The sequence below is a fragment of the Hippocampus comes genome, unplaced genomic scaffold (genome assembly GCF_001891065.2).
Source record: "Hippocampus comes isolate QL1 unplaced genomic scaffold, H_comes_QL1_v1.1 scaffold130, whole genome shotgun sequence".
Classification (NCBI taxonomy): domain Eukaryota; kingdom Metazoa; phylum Chordata; class Actinopteri; order Syngnathiformes; family Syngnathidae; genus Hippocampus; species Hippocampus comes.
The window spans coordinates 1970800-1992356 of NW_017842057.1; the positions used below are offsets into that span (position 1 = coordinate 1970800).

Consider the following 21557-nt stretch of genomic DNA (forward strand, 5'->3'; position numbering starts at 1 on the left):
AGCAAGATTTTTGTCTGTGTTCTGTGTGGAATCTCCTCAATGCACAACTTGGACATTTTAATCAAAACTCAGCTATTTATGTTATCATGTTAGTAATCCACTCAGTTATTTTGTTAAGGGTGTTGTCGTGATGCAAAAGGTGTAGAACCTCTATTAAGAATCTTCGCCATTTAATGTTGCACTGAAAATATTTACCCCTCTACCTCTGCACTGTCAGAATTTGTTTTTGAGCTGATGAAAAATACAGTATATGGTGACTTTTGATATACCCATTAGTTTGTGTTTTGTGTTTAATTTAAAAATATTGCTCATATATTTTTATAATGTTTCCATATAATTCACATGTATTTACAATGTATTGTATCATATTAATTAAACGTATCTGTATATAGTTGTGACATATATTCCCATATAATATTTATACATTGTATCATATATTGATCATATATCTTTACATATATCACTAATATATTGTCCAATATAAATTGCAATATATGATTAGTTATTTATAAATACAAAATTACATATATTTTGTACTATATAAATGCATATATTGTAAGTTATTTCGCAATATATTGCAATATATGAAAAGCGGCAATCATTTGTATATTTTGCAATATATTGCACTATATAACAATATATTATGGCCAATATATAATATATTGTAAAATATATGTATTGACAATATATTAAAATATATTAAAATATATTACAGTTAATATATTGAAAATATATTTTCCTTTCGTAAGGGATGGATTGAACACACATCTCACCGTCAGGACTAACAAATCAATGATTGCTATTTTAATCCGTAAAGCGCTTTGGGTGCCAATTTCTGGGTGAGAAGCTCTCAATAGATAATGTTTTGATTGACTGATTGTTCCCAGAATGTTTCCTCTCGGCCCGTCACGTTCTGATGAACTGCCATATGTTTCTCACATTTTGTCAATGTTTTCTATCAACAAAATGTGTGCGCTGGGCAGCTTTGGAGAATAACTGCGGCCCGGGCGGAGTCCGATGAAGCTCCACTGCCGAGCCTGGCTCCAGAATCGGCGACCGTGAGGATGGACACACATTCCGATTTGTGGCTGTTATTCCCCTTGAAAAGTACAGTAGGCTATTCCACTCCACCTCAGGGCGCTTGATTTTATTAAGCAGTAGTCATGGATGGGTGGTTAAATGGAAAACGCTCAGCTTTTATTTCAATTGCAACTTGTTTAGTTTGATTAGTTTTGTACACTTCTGTTATGATTATTTGGAAACATTCGTTTTTATTTCACTTATGAATATAATTACCATTTTTTTTTCAATTTTAGGTTTATGACCGGCCCATGCAAACGGGTCTGAATGGTTCCCAGCTTAAGGCCGTGTCTCAGTGAGCATGATTGCAAGTGATTTCATGCGTAGCCAAGGTCTTTTTATTGTTTTTCTTGTCACAAAGACATTTTGAAGATGTTGAAAATGTGATGGCATCAAGAAAAACAGTCTGCGACCAATAAAGCAGTTTGTAAACGTCTGGCAAAGACCTTTGCAATTTTTGTAACTTTTAACAAATCAAAATGAAAAACAGCAATTGCTACGTTTGCAAACACTGAGTGATACCACCTCAAACAGTCTGGTCAAGAAATGGAGACAGCATTCAGAAGCAGAGACAAAACAGCTACAAGAGGGTGAAAAAGCGCTTTAGCAGAGAGGTGAGACATGCCAAAATTGAGTATTCAGGGAAGGATTCCAGCAGCAATTCATGGCTAATAACTCTCTGACTGCTTACCACCTACAAGACTAATCCCCCCACAAGGTGTGAACGACCTGGCCTTTGCCCTGAACACCATCCTACGTAAACATCCCCACATCCCCCAACAGCATCATCAGCCCAACTCGGGAACGACCTCCAAGCGGCGTTGAGCGTGCCTTCGGGCTACGAACAGTTCCCAGTCGACAGCCGACAACTGGGTCTGCAGGTACTCGGGTCGCTGTGGCTTTAGGAGCCGCTATGGGACCCAGTTGGAGGTTGCTCAACAGCAGCGGCAACAGCAACAGCGTCATGATGAGAAGGAGCGTCAGCGCAGAGCGCCGATGCGTATGTGGAACTGGGAGTCGCGACTTGGAATTGAAGCGGATTTACATGGGACAGGAGAAGAGAGCCAATATCTCTTTTTCGTTAATGGATGCTACAGCTTCTTGTTGCTTTCAAGCTTAGCTTGAAGCAGATGTGTGCACATTGCAGCATGATGTCTTTGATCCACTGGTGAAAAGGACACTTTGATTCGCTCCTCTTTCATCTATAACTGCTTCAGACAACAAAGTGTATGCAGGAAAGTGGTTAAGATTGCACGATTGTCTGTGTCTCGTGTCATTTTTTAACTTTCTTTTGATGGCGGCGCGGACACCCGCAGCGGCTCCTCTTGTTTTATGTTGTCTTGAGAGGGAAGAAATTTCATCTGTGCTGCACATACAGCACATTTGACAATAAAGTTGAATCCAATCCAATCCAATCCTAGTCTCCAATGACCCCCTTCCATTACGCCCGCCCAGTCACTCTACGAGCAGAATGTGCACACAATATTTAGATGGCTGCACCCCCATGGAGATCCCAGACCGGACAGTGTCTCCCTGTACACTTTTAAGGCACTTTGCAGATGAGCTGGCTCCCAACACCTCACTGGAGTCATGCCATGTGCCAGCTTGCTTGAAGTCCTCCACTATTGTCCATGTTCTCCAAAGAAGTCAAGCATTACCGGTGAAGTCTATATTCTGCTCATATTTAGTTTGTGATTACAGATCTTTGGCGCTGACGTCTGTAGTCATGAAGTCCTTTGCGTGGCTGGTCCCCCACCTCAAATAAATCACCCCTCCTCTCCTGGACCCATTGCTGTTTGCCTACAGATCTAACAGGTCAACAGTTAACCTGGCGCACCACTCCATACCGCAACATCTAGACTCCCTGGAAAATTGTTTGTGGACTTCAGTTCCATTCAGCTCCATTCTCTCAGCTCAACTCCAGGAGAAGCTTTCTTAGCTCAATGTACCCGACTCTCTCTACAGGTAATTCACAGACTCCCTGATGTACCGGAAGCAACTTGTGCAGATGGGGAAGACTGTCTCGGACACAAGGACCATGAGCACCGGAGCCCCTCAGGACTGTGTAATTCCCCCGCTGTCTCTTCTTGCAAAACACCAACTGCTGCACCTCCAGCCATTCGTCAGTAAAACCGATCAAGTCTGTGGACGACACCACCTTCGTCAGACTCAATAACCTGCGGCTTAATTCTCTCAGAAAACAAAGTGGACTTCAGGAAGGTCACAGACCCACGGTGCTCCCTCACCCTCACAGACTCCTCCATCTTCTTCCACTTTATGGGCACCGCCATCACCCAGGAAGTCAAGTGGCAGCGACCATCAGCCATTTGATCAAAAATGGCCAGCAGAGGATTTTCTTCCTGCGGCAGTTGAACAAACTTAAGCTGCCAACCAAGATGTTGGTGGAGTTCTACTCGGTCAACAGAGTCTATCCTCACCTCCTCCATCACCTTGTATTAGGATGGTAGTGCTGTCAGGAAAAGGTACAGACTGCAGATAGTTAGAAGGCTATCGGCTGTATCCATTCAGGACCTGGACCTCTCCAGGACCCTGAAGTTGGATGACTGCTCACCCAATTCACCCTGGACACAGCCTGTTCCACACACTCCCCTCATGCAGGAGGCTCCATTTGGACCAAAACCTCTTGCCACAGGAACTGGTTCTTGCTCTCTCATGAAACATCTGCACCTGATGTCTATTGCACCTTGTTCATTTTCTACTTGTCTTAAGTTTGTGTATGCTTTGTTTTTATTATTGCCATTTATGTTTCTTATTGAATCATCGGACCAAACAAAAACAAAAAAAAAAACAAAAAATGTTGTTATGAATGTACGTTTCACTGGCAATGGCAAAAAAAACAGAAATTGTGATTGTGACGTGTTAGGAAAACATTGTATTATGTATGTTTTAAATGGTATCATTTTCCATGCCATGACAGTTGTTTCTGTGTCAATACATATTTTTTCAATGTCAATATGTACAGTATGCATGTGTGTAATTTAATAGCTGTGATCAGGCTCCATGACTATGCTTTTTTTTTTGTTTGTGTCTGTGGACAGTGTGATTGATTGTACTTGTGCAATATTATATGAAGTGAGTTCCACATCCATCCACACAATCTGCCAAGCTGGCTCTCACCTTCCAAGTTCTTTCTGTAGTTCTTGCATGTGGATGTGACACTGCTTATAATAAGTTGCTTGGGCCTCGACGAACTCATGCAGGCAGCGGAGGTGATTCACCTGAAGTGAAATTACAAGAGTCACACGCAAACCCGTTAAATTATGTGTTCGCCCGATTGTTGTTGTTTTTCAAACTCATTTATTCAGGAGCATAAAATTAATTTGGGAATAATTTAATAATACACATGTATAAAGTGTGTGGTATTTTGACCGTGGTAAAGTCAAAATAGATCATTGCATTTGTGCCGTTAATGTCTGAAATGAAAAAAAAAAAGGGTGGCTCACATACGTGTGTGCTGCTGATACCCTCCAAAAGAAGCCGTGTGACCTCTGCCTGTCGGTCAAATTCAGATTGGGCAACCCTGAGTTCAAGTTCAATCTGAAACAACAAAAACAACATTGAAGTGATGACATTGAGTTAAAAAAAAGGCAAGATTTAAACCTAGAACCTTGACTGAGGATAAGACTACAGATGATTTTATTTCATCTTCTAAGTGCTAAAATTATTCGAGGTGTGAGATGAAGATGAGAGGGGTTCTTTTCTTAATCAGGTGTACAATTAAAAAAATAGTTACACTTACTTTTTCAACTTCTTCACTCCAAAGCTGAAAGGTACAAGCATATGACAGAACAAAATACAGAATTTAGAAATAATCACAGTAAAAGGTTGATTAATCTGTTGAAAAAAAAAAGTTCCATATATGTTTGCATTATAGAGTGGGGGGCACATTGGGGCTAGGTCGCTGATATGGTGATGCAAAAAGATTTTGTAACGGCATCACTTCCATTTCCTCTTTTAATTTCATTGGACAAAAATCAAACCAAGAGTTGATTTTTATTTATTTATTTTTTTTTTACTTTTCCCTCTTTAATGAGCACTACAACATGTCCAACCGTCCAACCATCCATCCATCTATTTTCTGATCTGCTTTTAGCCTCACAAGGGTTGCGGGGTGTGCTGGAGCCTATCCCAGTTTAAGTTTGTTTGTTTTTTTTTAATTGGGCATACATTTGGTTCAACAGTAGTTTTGACAGTTTAAAAGGAAAAAGGGTTGCGGGCATGCTGGAGCCTAACCCAGCTGTCTTCGGGCAGTAGGCAGGGGACACCCTGAACAGGTTGCCAGCCAATTGCAGGGCACACAGAGACGAACAACCATCCGCGCTCACACTCATACCAAGGGACAATTTGGAGTGTTCAATCACCCTGCCATGCATGTTTTTGGAATGTAGGAGGAAACCGGAGTACCTGGAGAAAACCCACGCAGGCCCGGGGAGAACATGCAAACTCCACACTGGGAGGCCGGACCTTGAATTGAACCACTGGCCCACCGGGCCACTCGCCACGACAACTTGTTTGAAATAGAAACATATTTTTGGGAAGACAGTACAAATGCAAACCTAGAATAATGTGGTTACATAGTGTGTAGACCTCCTAACTGGAGATGATGTGTCCAGCCTTGACTATTCACATTCAAACCCCTGTTAAACATCGTTCAGTATATTCCCGTCAGTTAAGCTTATTCACCCCGTAAAAAGCAGCCCAGTGGTCGAGTGGTGAGCGCATCGACCTCACAGTGCAGAGGTGCAGGGTTCGATTCTGGCTCCGGCATCCCTGTGTAGAGTTTGCATGCTCTCCCTGGGCCTGCGTGGGTTTTCTCTGGGTACTCCAGTTTCCTCCCACATTCCAAAAACATGGATGGCAGGCTGACTGAACACTCTAAATTATCCCTAAGTGTGAGTGTGAGCGTGGATGGTTGTTCGTCTGTGTGTGCCCTGCGATTGGCTGGCAACCGGTTCAGGGGGTACCCCGCCTACTGCCCGAAGACAGCTGGGACAGGCTCCAGCACTCCGCCGCGACCCTTGTTAGGATAAAGCGGAAATGAATGAATGAATGAACCCCCTAAAAAGTCCACAAGTAGTCCGCGGACTGGTGCCAAGTAGACCGTGAGTGGGGTTGGGGTAAATGAGAAAGAAAAAAAAAATTGTGCATGTCATTCATAATATATATTTTTTTGCTAGTGTACATTGCACCCAAAGCATCCTATCACTGTTACTTCACAAAAAATAAATAATAAAAAAAGCAGGTAAAAAAAAAACTTGCTTGCTCGACCTGTTGTGAAAAGCGCTATACTGTACCTAAAACATGATGTATTGTATGTGAAGCCATTTGGGATGTTTTTGTGATTAAGGGATATATAGATACATTTGACTTGACTTTGACATGTGTCCCATGAATGTAAATACAGCCATATTAAACATGAGTTACTTGAAAAATACATTTAAATAGGCAGGCAAAAATAACCTGATATAGACATGCATCGGAATTTGGCACTTGATTCTTTCGTGTAAATCCATTTTAGTTGTATCATACAGAAAAAGCCATTTTCCAAAGAGAGCTTTTTAAGTTTCAAAGAGATCTATCTCATCAATCAGAAGAAGTGAAGAAAATCATTTGCAAGGCATTAGCTATACGATGGAACACAGTCATTGTCAAATGGCATTGAAACCCAGTTGGAACTAGAACCACACTCGAAGAGGAGTGAATTATGCAGTTCCCAGTGTAGTTTGGAAAACATCCAGCTTGCAGCAGTCAAAGTTCAGATTAGTTTTAGGGTGTTCACTTTTGTGCATGAACCTTACTGAGAGCACCTGAAAAAAAAAAAATTGAAAGATGAGGCCTTATGATATCCTATGATTGAGGTAGCATGCCAACAGCAAACATCTTTAAAGTTTGGGTGATTGGGGAAAAATGAACATGTCCTGATTTAGCGTTCAACATCGCAAGTGTCTTTCCGTCACTACAATACTGAATGGAGTATTTAATAAGGGTACAAGAATGATACAATGGGTGCCTAAAAATACAGATAGCCTGTACAAAGCAGTCCCACCTCCCCACTCATATGAGTTATAGCATGATAACCCAAAATAAGAATTTACAGTTGGTTTTAGTAAAGGAGACTCTTACAGCAGAGGCACTGGCAGAGAGCACATAGTTCCGTGGTCTGGTCTCCTGAAAATCTGGAGCCACCTTTATCAGACAAAGAAACAGATTTCATTTTCACATACATTTTCGAAATTTTCAATACAGTTGTTTTTTTTTTTCTCGTATTATGTTTCAAGAACTGTAAACATCCAATAGAGCAACACAGTAACTCGGCCCACTCTGGAAATATGCACGGAACAAAACCATTTTGATTTTATCTAGTCAGCAAAATAGCAGTGGTTTGACATGCAAAAGCTCACCCTCCTAAATGAAAAACAGATTTTCGTCTTTTGAAAAACAATGGAGCATTTCCAATTAAAAAAAACAATGTGATTAAAAAAAAAACCTGAGTTGAAATCTACAGTGAACTCTAAATAACCAGTGGATGTATTGGAGAATAATAATTCCAAAAATTAGTAGTGACAATGAAAGCATAAAATATATGCTACAACAGGAAACTATTTGGACTGATTTTGCTTGACATTTGTCTACGTACAGGTACGACTCAATGAATTACAATATAATGGACAACTCATTTTATTTTCAAGTCGTTCATTTCAAAAAGTGATATTCACATTACAGTCGAATGCCCAACTACTGAAAGTGAGTTTTCAAAGAGAATGTAACTTTGATTGGTAAGCTGTACTTGTACTCATGTTAAAATACAAGCACATGCTTTTGTTTTTACTGTACGTACACAGTATAATGCACAGTATCACAAAGAATGAAGACTTTAAATAGTGAAACGACAAAATTCGAATTGTATGAGCATTCATACGAGCAGTGATTTGTTTCTGAACTGGGGCTTAAAAAACAAACACACAAACAAACACGTATGCTGTAAGTCAAAGCAGAAAATTAAGCAACGTGGTCTATTCCTGTTCAAGATTCCAACTTCAGTTTAAGTTTTTTTTTTTTTTTTTTGTGGTAGTCTTTGATTTGCTTTGATTTACCCCATTCTGTTAATGATCATTCACTAAAATATAATGGAAGCAAATGTGGCAAAAATGATTATAAGTACCGTACACAGTATTCTGAAGAAATGCGTTGAATACTCACATCACCCTCGCACTGCCAAGGTTATGAATACACAGCAAGTGAAATATGGGATTACTAGAATCATCATTAATCATCAGTCATTACAGAGATTGCAATGTGGTTAACTCACGGCAGCCTTTGCCTCCGCCGCTTTGGCTTTCTTCAAACGTGCTTTAGCAGCATCCAAATCAAGACGAAGATTCTCTAATAGACGTCGTTCTTTCTGCACAGTGATATGGTCAGAGTTTAATTAAAGCTCCCTTTTTGTATTCACCCACCCACCCACACACACACACACACACACACTGGACCCTAAGGATGGTTTGGATGCGGCAAAGACAGCCGTGTTGCAGTTTAGTGAGTACACACAAGCACACACACACACACACACCCACACACACACACCACAAAATGTGACATCGCACAATTTCTGAAATGCTCTGGATTAAAAAAAAAAAAAAATGAACACTCTAAATTTTCCCTCGGTGTGATGATGAGTGTGAATGGTTGTTTGGTTGTGTGCCCTGTAATTGGCTGGCAAACAGTTCCCGCCTGCTACTCAAAGATGGCTAGGATAGGCTCCGGCACGCCCGCAACCCTCGTGAGGATAAGAGGTTCAGATAATGGATGGCTGGAAATTGAAGCAGTTTATTCCTCAATTTCTTTGAGATTGGCAGCTGATACAAAGTTTTTGTGTGCAGTGCATTATCTTCCTCAGTCATTTTGCCTGCGTTGAGTGGCCGTGTGGCAACCATGGAATGGGCACGTACTTGAATAATGAGGCATGATCCTACATCAGAGTGGTGCTAAATTCAAATGTGAGGATTTTGCAAACCTTTTGCCGTTTGTCAGCGATCGCATCCAATTCGCCAATTCGCTAATCGTATGGATTTCAACCTTAAAATAGGTCACAGAGTCATTTTTACATATGCTATGCATAAAACAGTAGAAAAAGTTTGGGATTATGATGGATTGTCACAGATATAAAATTCCAGAGTTGCTGAAAAGCACTACAACACACAATATAAAAAACTTCAATTAGAGTCCAGATTGACTGTCTGGTAACCAGCATTTAAAGTACACTGTAGGCCAATGGCGACGTTTCTTTGCAAACGGATTCATAAGAGTTTGACAGCAGTTGTAATACTGTCATATGATAAACGTATGCCATAATTTCATCCCCGCGATGTGTGTAATTGAAATTATGACAATAATAATAGTCTGGGGCTAGTTCAACATGGTTACTCATTTGGTTTCATTCCAAGAAAGAGGCAGGATTATTAATGCTTTGGACAGGAAAACTGACCCAAGACAATAAATAAAGTAAATAGTGGCATAAGCAGTGAGGTATTGCACTCACTGTAATAGTCCTCCAATCTCCTTCCAGAAAGTTCCTGAGGGGTGTAAGAAAACTAATGGCTGATGTATGAAGGAACTCTCTCTCCATTGCTCCTAATCTTCTCTCACACTCTCCGACCTTGATTAAACTACTTCCTGCAAGGAAACAGAAATGGGTTATGAGTACAATTGTTGCACTTATCTACTTTCAAGACAGTGAAAGTGCTTTTACAGTCTGGTCTCGCTCTTATCACAAAATAATAGAGAAGTGTACTGACATGAAGGGAGAAGAATCTCATTAACACACAGACTTATTAAAGATACATGACCGCTGGTAAATCTTTCAATTTTCTAATTACTAAAGCAAAGGCCCCTGAATGTTGAATTGGAAAAATTCTACTTTACATTCACCTTATAGTCAGAGGTTAGTTTGTTCTTCAAAAAAGTTATGCCCAAAAATAACAAAACACCACAACTGTTTTTCATGATATGCTGCTGAGGGTTACATATGTTCCAAGCAATAACCCATTACATTTTGATGAAATGAAAAATGATGTGGGAACACCTTGGAATCACCTCAGAGGAGCTGGTTGAAAGTGGCTAGGGAGAAGGAAGAGTCTGGGCTTCTCTGATAAAGCCACCGTCCTCGCGACCAGACCACAGATAAGCAGAAGAAAATGGATGAATTAACGGATGGAAGGATGGATGAATGGATGGACAGAAAGAAGGAAGAAAAGAAGGAAGGATGTTCCCAATGCAACATGCCTTTATAGCCATTTTTTGGTTAGTTGCTGCTATCTTTAGACCAAATGTGATAGGACATTTAAAACTTTCAGTCAGTAGCTCCAGGTATGTTAAAGATAGATTCAAGACACATTGTTCAGACTCTGACTACTTAGTGTATGGCTTATTAATTACTCACTAAATTAATTACCGTATTTTACGGATTATAAATCGCAGTTTGTTTGTTTTTTTGTAGTTTGGCCGGGAGTGTGACCTATCATGATTAACACATTACAGTATATCATTTCACGTTATTTTCACATTAAACAGCAAGAGGGTGCCTGTGTTGTTGCTTTCCACATTGGCGGTAACTAATAAAAACAACTGACAATGACGCTGACGTAAGCGACGTAGAAGAGGAAGCGCCGCATCTACTCCCTGAGGAGTTTGCGGAGTTCTTTAAAAGTGACACAGAGGATGACGATTTGGCAGTCTCCGTGCCAGAACCAGCAGGCTCAAAAACAGTTTCTTCCACAAGGCGGTCAGGAGACTCAACTCCCTCCCTGCTCTTCCCGCAGTCCCCGCCCTCTGCCTCTGCCCGACCCCTGCATCCTGTCACAGACTATGACCCTCCCCTCATCATCCGACATCTGCGTATTGCACAACGCACTACCTCACTTTACCCACAATAGCCACAAGTGCCATTGTTTATGTTGTTTATATTGTTTATATTGTCTATACTGTTTATACTGTTCACATTACATTACATTAGCTGCTATCTTGTCTTAGCTGTGTGTTTGCATGTTTGCACCGAGGATTGAGAGGAAGAAATTTCATCTATTCTGCATGTCATACATAAAGCATATTTGACAATAAAGATGACCTTGACCTTGATTTCATTGGATTTAGTGATTTGGAGTGACACTGATGGTTTGGTCAACTGTTAGCATGTTCTTTCTCTTATAGTTATCTGAATAACTCTTCATATGTTACGTGAACATACCAGGCACGTTCTTAGTTCGTTGTTTAAGCGTCATTTAACGTTAGCATATCATAAACTTATTCAGGCTGTTATTCTCTATTTTATTTTTTCATTTTAAGTTTCCTATCAAGATGACGTGTCTGTTCTTGGTGTGGGATGTTATCAAATAAATTTCCCCCCAAAATGCGACTTATACTCCAGTGTGGCTTATATATGTTTTTTTTCTTCTTTATTATGCATTTTATGATGCCCGATGCGATTTATACTCCGGACCGACAAGTAGTCCAGAAAATACGGTAGCCAATGGATTTAACGTGGCTAACGCTTTTTTGCTAAACACTTACCATATGGAGTGTCAGGACCAAATTCGTGAGCAGCATCTTGCATATATTGACCTAGAAGTTCCCCATTGGTATCTCTGGATGGTACCTTTTTGTCCAACTTTTCGTAGAGAAACTCTTCAATTCTAGCACCTGCAAAAAATGAACGGGTCAATTGATGGCAATAACGACATGCATAGATGCTATATTGAAACTCCAGTGGTGTTGCCCCTCCAACACTACCTGACCATATGACATGTAACACAAGCTACATACACTGCACTTGGCAATACCGCAGGTTTCTGGGAGACTGCGAGCACAACTGCCCGCAGCTTCACCCAAGGGGGCAAGAAACAGAACACCCTTCTTCCTTTCATTTAACAGAACTGTATACATTTCCAAAGAAAACACATGCTCATCACGAGTTTAGTAGGTCCCGGGAGACATTTGCCGACACCCCACTGACTTTGCCCCAACAACTCATCCCACGGAAAAACACTCTTCTCCCTATACTCAGAAGAAATGCTACATTTCAACAGGACGGATGCTGATCATGCGGATTAATACGTTATCAGAGACCAAACGCCACTGCTGTCCACACGTGCATTGGAATCTTGTGGGTCAATCTCGCAGCACTGATGACAGCAGCCCTTGATGTAAATTTGGAAGGGAGTCACTCTCCGACTGACTTTTTCCTCAACTTTACAGGAGCATTGGGTGGAGTAAGTGTGACCACTAGTGGCGAGCGTGGAGATGAACAGCCACATGAGAGCACCCACTGTTTGTCCAGTTGCACAAAATACTGTGTGTGTCTGACATGCTTCCGTGTGGTTTGTCAAATGGATTTTTGCTGTTTACATAATACGATGGGATAGAATAACTGATGAAGCCATAATTATCAGACAGTTCAGGACACTTTAGAAGATAACTCCATGATCGCATCAGTGACACTACAGCATGATAGGTGTTAAAGAGATAGCACAATATGAACGGCTAATGGGGAATTTGCAAAGCCCTCTCTACCAAACGTTCTCAAAAATTGGTGGGAATCATAGAGTAACTCACAATATGATATTATAGGACAAAATCTTGCCAATGTTATAACATCACACTACAGTGATACGCAATAATTTGTACATTGTGGGACAAATCATCATACACTGTGGTATTTATGAAACAGATGAAGGCAAAGCTTGTAGGAACAGGTGGTTAATTAAAAGAAAATTAATCCTAATCTGTTCCATTCTACGAGGTGTTGACTTTTCAAGCTTTGTCAAAAAAAAATTAAAAAAATACAATGAGTCGCTGAGCAGCCAAATGTTACATAACTACATGAAATCAAAGCCTAGCTGACTTTATCATCAGCATCTAATAAAAACAACACTGATACAACACATTACTGCACATCATCACTACACAAACTCAAAAGGTTTCTCAATCTACTCTACACAGCCATACACTAAGTAGTCACAGCTCATGTGAGACAGGGGCGTAGCCAAAAAAATTTCAATGGGGTGGCCAGGATGACATAACACCTGAGTGAGGGGTGAAGTTTGCATTCAGATTAGTTGCATTTTTTTTTTCATTTGCAGTAAATATAAATAATGTGTGGCAGAGTATCAATGGGTCGAAGAATACCATACTTCATCCATGTGAAAATGGAAGAGAAATCACAAATATCAAAATTTTCTCTCAGGTTTGGCGATGGCCAAAAAGTGCCAATGCCGCCACGTAGCTCCGCCCCTGGTGTGAAATTTAAAAAAATGGAGAAAAAAACTGAATGAATGTAAAATAGATAAATGGCAAACATAAAATTCCCACAGGCACAAGATAACACCTGTCCCCTTTGTGGAAAGCTTTCTGGCCCAACGGTATTTCCCGCTCAATGAGTCATTTTTTCTTAATAACGTTTGCTTGGTATGAAAGCTGTACTCCTCAAAACACCCAAATCCGCAATAATCCCTTCATAATGATCAAATGACTGTTTATTTTCTTGAAATGAATGATTAACCGCAAAAAATTAATAAGGACGTCTTTAAGTTGCAAATATCTGGGTTTTATTTTGGAAAGGCTGACCATTCACCCATTCTGACCCACCATCAGTTTGCCGTGCGAAGGATTAGGATTCAAAATATCCGGTGACATTGGGTGATTTAATGCAGTGAAATGTAAATTTTACAGCCGAATCTGTACAATTGACTGAAGTGAAAAGAACGTTCCCACAATAGGGCTCGAGTAAAGAGGTACAATACTCACCAGTGTGGTCAACTGTAGCATGCAGAATCAAACAAAACCAAATGTTAAAACGCTACAAAATTTTGAGTGTGAGCTTCTGACTTTTTTCCCCCCGATGTAAATCATCATAACTGTACTCTTCTAGTTTGAGTAACACAGTAATATTAAAATAAAAATAGTGCTGTGTCTGAGGATGAGGGTGCATTTTCTTCTTTCAGTCTTGCATTATACTGTTCCTCAACAGCTGGTGATAGATAGCGTGTGCAAAACATTCCTAACCTTTTTTTCCATTGTGTACCCCTGAACCTCGTCATACCATGAGTACACCCCCACTCAAATGTGCTGATTCTCCAAAAGCAGAACGTATTAACTGATTATTAAATGAAAATCATTGTAATTGGTATGTGAACATTAATTCTGAGGCATTGTCGAATATTTAACTCAAACTAAACAGCATCTAAATATGTTGCCTTCAAATCAAACAAGTAATATAAATCCCCCCAAAAATCCATCCATCCAATTATCCGAACCGCTTATCCTCATGAAGGTCGTGGGCATGGAGTCTATTTCTGAATCAAAATAAAGAATAAACCTGCCTTTACTTTAAATAAAATTTACCACAAAAAATTGGAACTCCTTTGAATAACTCCCCTTTGAAATACGCATTCTTTTTTTAAACCTTCTTTTCATCAGTAATCTGAGTTTTAAAGAGTCACTTGATTTGTCAAGAGGCTGTTGTGAATTTGGCGTGGCTGCGCCACAGGTTATTGATCAAGGAAGAAATTGAATATTTCCACAAACCCCCTGCAATGTGCTCATATACGTGTCCCCCTGGTTAGGAAACAGTACCTGACCACTTCAAAATGTGTCCTTCATTTTCCAACATCTAACTCCATCGTGACGCCTTGCAACCTCGCGGCTGCAACTGTGTGTGTAGACGTGGCTGTATCACTTAAAACCCATAGGGAAATATTTTGTCCCGAATTGTAATTGTGTCCGCGCTTTACACCTATTTTTCATATCACAAACGAATGCGCATAATATGCCCGTCAGCATGACTTTGACAGCTGTTTGTCATGCCTCCCTGACGGACAGGAGCCCATAGAATGAATGTTGGCGGAAGCACGCGTCGATTGGACGGGGTTTGGTCGGTGACAGACTTGTAGTGTGACATCTCGCCCAGTCCGAGACACAGAATTACATTGATCTGGTAGACTGACAGTGTAACTGTCATGAACAACGAAAGCATTGCGTCGTTTGAGAAGGCCATTACTTACAAAGGGCGTGTTCGGAAATATGCCTGTTAACTGCACCGACATTCTGATGTGCTAGAGTGTACCGATCACTTTTTTAAAAGTGCATGATCACACCGATGTGTGATTTATCCATTTGTCTGTACAGTCTAATAATGTTTTTTTTTTTTGTGGGGGGGGGGGGGGGTTGTGCTCTCTAATGTCATTAGATGCTACCCAAATGCCTTGCTCTTTACAGGGCTCCATAAAAGCAGAGGAGTTGCTTGCGTTAGCCACCGTCTGATAGAGTGATAAAAGATTGCAGCAGAGGTCCGACAGGCACGCAAAACTCCTTGTGGGGTTGATGTTGGCGAAAGCAAGAATGGTAAACTCATGATGATACAGAAAAAACGGAATCGCTATTGGCAGTGGAAGTTCACACCTGATCAGTTTTTGTCAGCCAGTTGATCAACGTAAGTTACAGTAAGTGCCGAACTAAAGAAAGAGCCACGTGTGACATATTGAGAAAAAAAACTGTGTATCACCAAGTCAAACATGGAATAAATTGTTTGATCGGAAATTACTTTTACAGGCTCCGAAGCAGTCCCCTATATCCTAACGTTGTCGTACACTGGAGCATTTTTTAAAAATCAAATCATTTGTAAGACATTTATTTCTGAGGGCTAACGTTAGGTGTGGTAACGTTATTATGCCTCTCTCACAGTTCCGAGGCTCAAGGTCTTGACCCCAGACATCCTGTGAGGTGTTTGCATGTTTTCTCCAGGTACTCCAGCTTCCTCCCACATTACAAAAACATCCAGCCATCTATCCATCCATCCGTCCATCCATCCATCCATTTTCCGATCCGCTTTATCCTCACAAGGGTCGCGGGGGGTGCTGGAACCTATCCCAGCTGTCTTCGGGCAAAGGGGAGTGGGGGGGCACCCTGAACCGGTTGCCAGCCAAACACAGGGCACATAGAGACAAACAACCATCCACGCTCACACCACACCTAGGGACAATTTAGAGTGTTCAATCAGCTTGCCATGCATGTTTTTGGAATGTGGGAGGAAACCGGAGTACCCGGAGAAAACCCATGCAGGCACGAGGAGAACATGCAAACTCCACACAGGAAGGCCGGAGCCAGGATCGAACCTGCAACCTCTGCACTGTGAGGTCGACGAGCTCACCACTCGTCCACCGGGCCCCTCCAAAACCATCCATGCAGGTTGATTGAAGATTAGATTGTCCATAGGTGTGAATGTGAGCGTGGATGCAATTCGTGGGCAACTAGTCCAGGGTGTACACCACTTCTCCTTCAACATCAACTAGGATAGGCTTCAGCTCAACTGTGACTTTAATGAGGATGAGCTCTAGAAAAAAACATGGATGGATCGATGGTAATGTTTTTAGATGAGTTTAAAATTATATTCAAGTATTTTGGTATTGTAGATTGTGATAAATTTACGGTTGAAACCTACGACCTATCACTAGAGGCATTTCTTAAGATTTTTATGGGGGTCGTCCATTACTTGCACATTTTTGCATTGGGCCTCTGGGTTTGCTTTCTAACCTAGCAAATACAAGCTAAAGTTTACGGTGTGGTATGCTGATGAGTGTTAATACAAAACAAATCAAAAACAAATGCGCTCGGGGGTTAAACCCTCAATCTTGTTTGTTTCTTCCAATTAAACGGATTCTGTAGAATTCTGCTTTTCAATAGTCTGAGAGGAAAAACAAGATTGGATGCCTCTTGTACTATAGTTGGAAATATACTGCAAGGTTAGTTACAAGTTTACAGTCATGTCAGTTCAGAGGATGTACTGTGTGTAGTGAAGCCTATAAAAGAGCAGACTCCTCAGTTTCCTGAATAATGCCACAATTTTGTAAACATTACAACTGTTGTTTGTGTCAATCATATTTATCAATTTTGTGTGGCATGGTATCGAGTTGTACTAAATTATGTGGCTTTCTAATTTAACAATTGTGTATTTTACTAAAATGATGTGAAAAGGATCCGTCACTTCTTCTAATTTGGCTATGCCGAGACTTTGTTGTTCATATGGCTCTTATCTTGAGATTTCAATATTAGATATGGATGTCTTACTTGGATTGGGCTGCAGCAAGACCACTGCTTGCCTGTAGATTTTCTCAGTCCAGTTTTTGGTGCAGTCTGCGTGAATCATTAGGTTTTCATCGTGAGCATCCAACTCGGTTTTCTCCGCCTGACCCAGCTTCTCGCCTGTAAACTGAAGCAGCAGACAACACAATTTTTTCCATACCTATGTACATGATTTGCATCTTCAAATCACAAATTTTTGATATTTATAAAATATACAGGTAGCATACGTCATTCTTCTGTCAGACTGTCAACATCAACATTTCTGCATCAATACAGTATAAGCAGGCTAAAAACAATGCTAACTTGAAAAACAATTTAAGGCCAAACGTGAACCAACAACGCATGACGTAGTTTGTTTTTCTCTTCAATATGTCAATTTGCGGTAGCGTTAGCCATCTCCCACAGCGGCATTAGACCGGGACTGTAGGTTCGAAACATATGGTAGAATTCAGCGTCGGTGTACAACTGTGCTATGCACGAGCTTGATATGGGGGCATTTCATACCTGCACAGCTCGTGAAAAAAGCAATCCAGCCCCCGTAGCAAGCTTTTTAACGCTGAAATCCATCGCGTCCTGAAATCCGACCAAGGCTCGAGAGGAGGGGTGTGTTCCATACCGGGCAGGAGACGTCACGGCTTGGAACCGCTGCGAGTCCTACGTCACGTAAACAACACTCATTTTCATTTTTTTTCTTCATAGGACACATTTAAAACAATGTTCTTGGTTAGGGATGCGAAACAGAAAACTCACTTTTCTCTTAAGGTTTGCAACTTATTTGCTGCATATATTAAAAATTTGAAACTAATTTTTGAACAGGATGTTGAACTTGTGTATTCGTTGCATCTTGAAAACTATTAATACGTGTTTATTTTTGTGGCCATCAGTAAAATGGCCAGAGGAGCGTTATGGCTGTTTTAATGGCTTTTGGGGGGGGGGGGGTTGTTTTTTTTGTTTTTTAATTAATGGAGTGGTGCATACACCGGAAAGCAAGGTGGCGCTAATCAACCTGCACGCCAGCATCTTTAACGCCCGGAAGAGCCTTGCAACGTGAGTTTATCCTAAATCCATTTATATTCCTTTTATAAGCCTGTCGATTGTCGTCCACTTGTGTAGCATATAGCGTGGTCAACGCTGTCGGATAGAGTAATATACTACTGGGATTGCAGTCAAGTCAAGCTAACTTTAGCTTTCAAGCTAGCTAGCGATTTATGAGATTAGTTCGCCAGATGATGCCTTTTTTATGTGCCTTTCTTTTTGAAACGCATGATAATAAAGTTTACATAAAACCGCTTTCCAGCTTTTGGATCAGCGCCATAACGTTATGCGGAAAAGTTGGGCATGGCTTGGAAGTCACGAACCCGCAGTTTGCAAGTGTTTGACACAGAGTTGAGTGCTGACACCGTGGAATGGTGCCCTGTCTCGAACTCCCACCGATTCCTGGCCTGCGGGACTTACCAGCTCCAAAAAGGGGTGAGTGTCAATGCCCTTTAGTGGTATTGGTTTGATTCCAGTCGAGCAAATCCTCATCCATTCTTTTGGTTTTGAAAGTTGCAAATGATAAATGTTGGGTAGTCAGCAGAAACGATTCAAATTCTCTTTTTTTGACTGGACTAAGTTTGATGTAGCTGACGCCACAAGTGGTACCGGCACTTCCACTCACCATTTAAATGGAAGAAAAACAATGGCCATGATGTCGTCTATTTCCTTTCGACTTGAGTCTATTCCAGGGCGACCACTGACCACTGCGAGTCATCAAGATGTGTCCTCTGCATCCTCTGCTCTTACTTCAACTCTGTGCAAGTCTTCTATCACCACAACCACCAATCTCCTCTTTGGTCTTCCTTTTTACCTCCCACCCGGTCGCTCTACTTCCAGCAATCATCTACATATCCCTGCTCCTCCGCACATTCTCCAAATCATCTCAATCTGACCTCTCTAGCTTTGTTTAGAACACTTTCAGTCTGTGCGGCCTCTCTGATGAGCTATTCATCCTGATCCTGTTCATCCTCCTCACTCCCAAAGCAAATTTTAACATCTTTAACTCTGCCTCTAGCTCTGTCTTCTGTCTTTGAGTCAAACCTTTTTTTTTTTACAACCCTCATTGAACTTTGGACAAATCTCACAAAATACTACCAAACAAAATGTCACCTAAAATATGAATAATGAAATAATACTGTTCTTGTTTTAAGTCAATTACTCTCTGAAATGTCTGTTTAGTTGAACATGAACCTGATCTTGTTCTATTGCTTTTATGGCAACGGGTGCACACAGGGGAATTACTTTTTGCCATGTTGTGGAACAGCATTATTTGTTCTGCCTGTCAATAGACATCATCGGCATATAGAGTATAGATGACAAAAAAATAAATGATTTGAACTAAAGAATTTTTTTGGGACCGATTTTGTGACATTTTAATATTTTAATTTGATAAAATGAGTATTCCGTGAGCTATCATTAATTAGTGTGCCATGAGAGATTACCAGATGTGCCGTGGTTTGGGAATGACCGTTGCAGTCATTGCTAAAAAACAGACAGCATGTCTGTTTTCTCACTTCCGGCCTTTCACTTCAGCAACAATGGAGATGTTTGGACCATTGACTAATTGAATAATTCAGTCATTTGTATTATTAGCTAAAGTCATTTGTTTCTGATCAGCTAAAACATTCTTAGTCCTGACTGACTAGCATAAGCAGTGTATTGCATTTTTCTGAACATTGATGAACATTTGCACTTTTATATTGCTGCTGTAGAAAGGGGAAGAAGATGGCGCCCCAAGCCGGACTGGTCGTTTGTACCTTTTTGAATATCAGCGAGAGGCTTTGGGTCCTCCTCTCACAGAGCTACAGCGTATAGACACACCTGCCATTTTAGATTTGAAATGGTAAGAACCTGAAAGACTTTCATTAATAAATAGCAGCCTGTCGTTGACAATGATTTTGTATCTTCTCTTTAAGGGGCTATTTTTCTTCCCCTTAATATTGTGATTTGCAATTTAATGTGTGATTATTTTTTCGAGGTCCTCTTGCCAAGATTTTTTTTTTTCTTTTATAAATTTATGAAGCAATCCTTATCTCCTCAGGTGTCATGTGCCTGTGTCAGAAAAAGTTGTTCTGGGACTGGCTGCTGCCACTGGAGAACTGCAGCTGTATGTACTTGCAGCCTGCCAGGTGAGAAATGTGCCACTTGAGGAATCAAGTTTCTGCATCCACAACGTCGTGGTGGTCTAATATGACAGACTGTCAATGAACACAATTCTAGATGATTTTGATGCGGGATACAAAATCATTTGAAACATGCTGTCGATTTCCTTTTCCATTTCTCTGGGCTTTTTTTTTTTTTTTAAACTCTGATTACGTGGTTGGTTATCAACACTCATAAGTAGGAAGGCAGCAGCAATCTGCAGACTCTGTGCTACGCGGAACTGGGGGCAGACCAGCTGGCTCTGTCTTTAGATTGGTCCACTGGAAGAATGGACAGGTAAGAGACTCTGTCTCCTGCACAGCCAGCTTCACTTTCCTGAATATAACGGGTTACTTTTTCTCGCCCTTGTTTCATTTGAGTAGCAGTGATGTGCGGGTGGTGTGCAGCGACTCTGCGGGTTGTGTCAGTGTGCTGTCTTTGGCTGAAGGTGCTCTGGTGACTTTGTCACAGTGGAAGGCCCACGACTTTGAGGCTTGGATCTCAGCCTTCTCCTACTGGGACACGCAGTTGGTTTACTCAGGTAATGACACCCTTTTCTGAAATTGTCTCTCTCATGGTTGCACACATATAACAGTACTTGCAATTTAGTTGTCCCCCCCGCTCCCCTACTCGCATGTCTTGCTTCAGAACACAATTACTATCCCCTACTGGTAGCCATTGCACCACCAATGACTAGAAATGTTGCAGTTGTTTCAGTCTTGGGTTTTTTTTTGTTTTGTTTTGTTTTGTTTTGTTTTTTGTAAATCGGAGATGAAAGTCCTCCGGATTTTCCCGGAATTCCGGGTTTTTCAAAATTTTATGAAAAGTTCCCCGGAGAATTGAGGAAAATTTGCATAAAATTAATCCGGATATTAGTTGACAACATTGAACGAAGACGCGTTTGAGTTCGTTGTATTGCTTTCACGAGCGTAGCCATATTGAGGCACTAACACTAGTAACAGTAAAGAGATTTTTGTTTGTGTAATAACGACAGAAGACATGACGGCGTTTGACTTAATGGTTTAGTAGAACGAATGGCAACTCGCAACAACAGTAGCAAGCGTCATTTTGCCTCTTGGGTTATACCATCTCAATTAGAACGTGGGGGATAGTCCCCAAACAATTTTCGTCTCTTTATAAACACA

The 21557-nt window shown here is 40.9% G+C and overlaps 2 protein-coding genes across 6 annotated transcripts in view; one reads left to right on the top strand and one right to left on the bottom strand.

Annotated features, from left to right (window-relative positions):
- Window positions 1-19563, bottom strand: part of LOC109510541 (endophilin-B2-like) — a 44809-nt gene extending 25246 nt beyond the window's left edge. The window contains exons 1-12 of one of the 5 annotated variants that reach the window (XM_019860902.1): window positions 18893-19563; window positions 17737-17886; window positions 17218-17359; window positions 13900-13911; window positions 11668-11796; window positions 9641-9774; window positions 8411-8503; window positions 8302-8313; window positions 7225-7287; window positions 4841-4864; window positions 4549-4638; window positions 4219-4319 (exon numbers count right to left, since the gene is read on the bottom strand). In XM_019860902.1, the coding sequence (XP_019716461.1) occupies window positions 4219-4319; window positions 4549-4638; window positions 4841-4864; window positions 7225-7287; window positions 8302-8313; window positions 8411-8503; window positions 9641-9774; window positions 11668-11796; window positions 13900-13911; window positions 17218-17359; window positions 17737-17886; window positions 18893-18895 (953 nt within the window). In that variant the 5' untranslated portion in view covers window positions 18896-19563. Of the gene's footprint in view, window positions 1-4218; window positions 4320-4548; window positions 4639-4840; window positions 4865-7224; window positions 7288-8301; window positions 8314-8410; window positions 8504-9640; window positions 9775-11667; window positions 11797-13899; window positions 13912-17217; window positions 17360-17736; window positions 17980-18892 lie in introns of those variants that run through there. The other 4 variants (XM_019860905.1, XM_019860904.1, XM_019860907.1 and 1 more) reach the window with 4 other exon arrangements.
- Window positions 18169-21557, top strand: part of dph7 (diphthamide biosynthesis 7) — a 7154-nt gene continuing 3765 nt past the window's right edge. Inside the window, exons 1-6 of the mRNA XM_019860901.1 lie at window positions 18169-18279; window positions 18530-18702; window positions 19983-20113; window positions 20312-20399; window positions 20615-20709; window positions 20796-20953. Coding sequence (XP_019716460.1) covers window positions 18571-18702; window positions 19983-20113; window positions 20312-20399; window positions 20615-20709; window positions 20796-20953 — 604 coding nt within the window. The 5' untranslated portion in view covers window positions 18169-18279; window positions 18530-18570. The remainder of the gene's footprint in view (window positions 18280-18529; window positions 18703-19982; window positions 20114-20311; window positions 20400-20614; window positions 20710-20795; window positions 20954-21557) is intronic.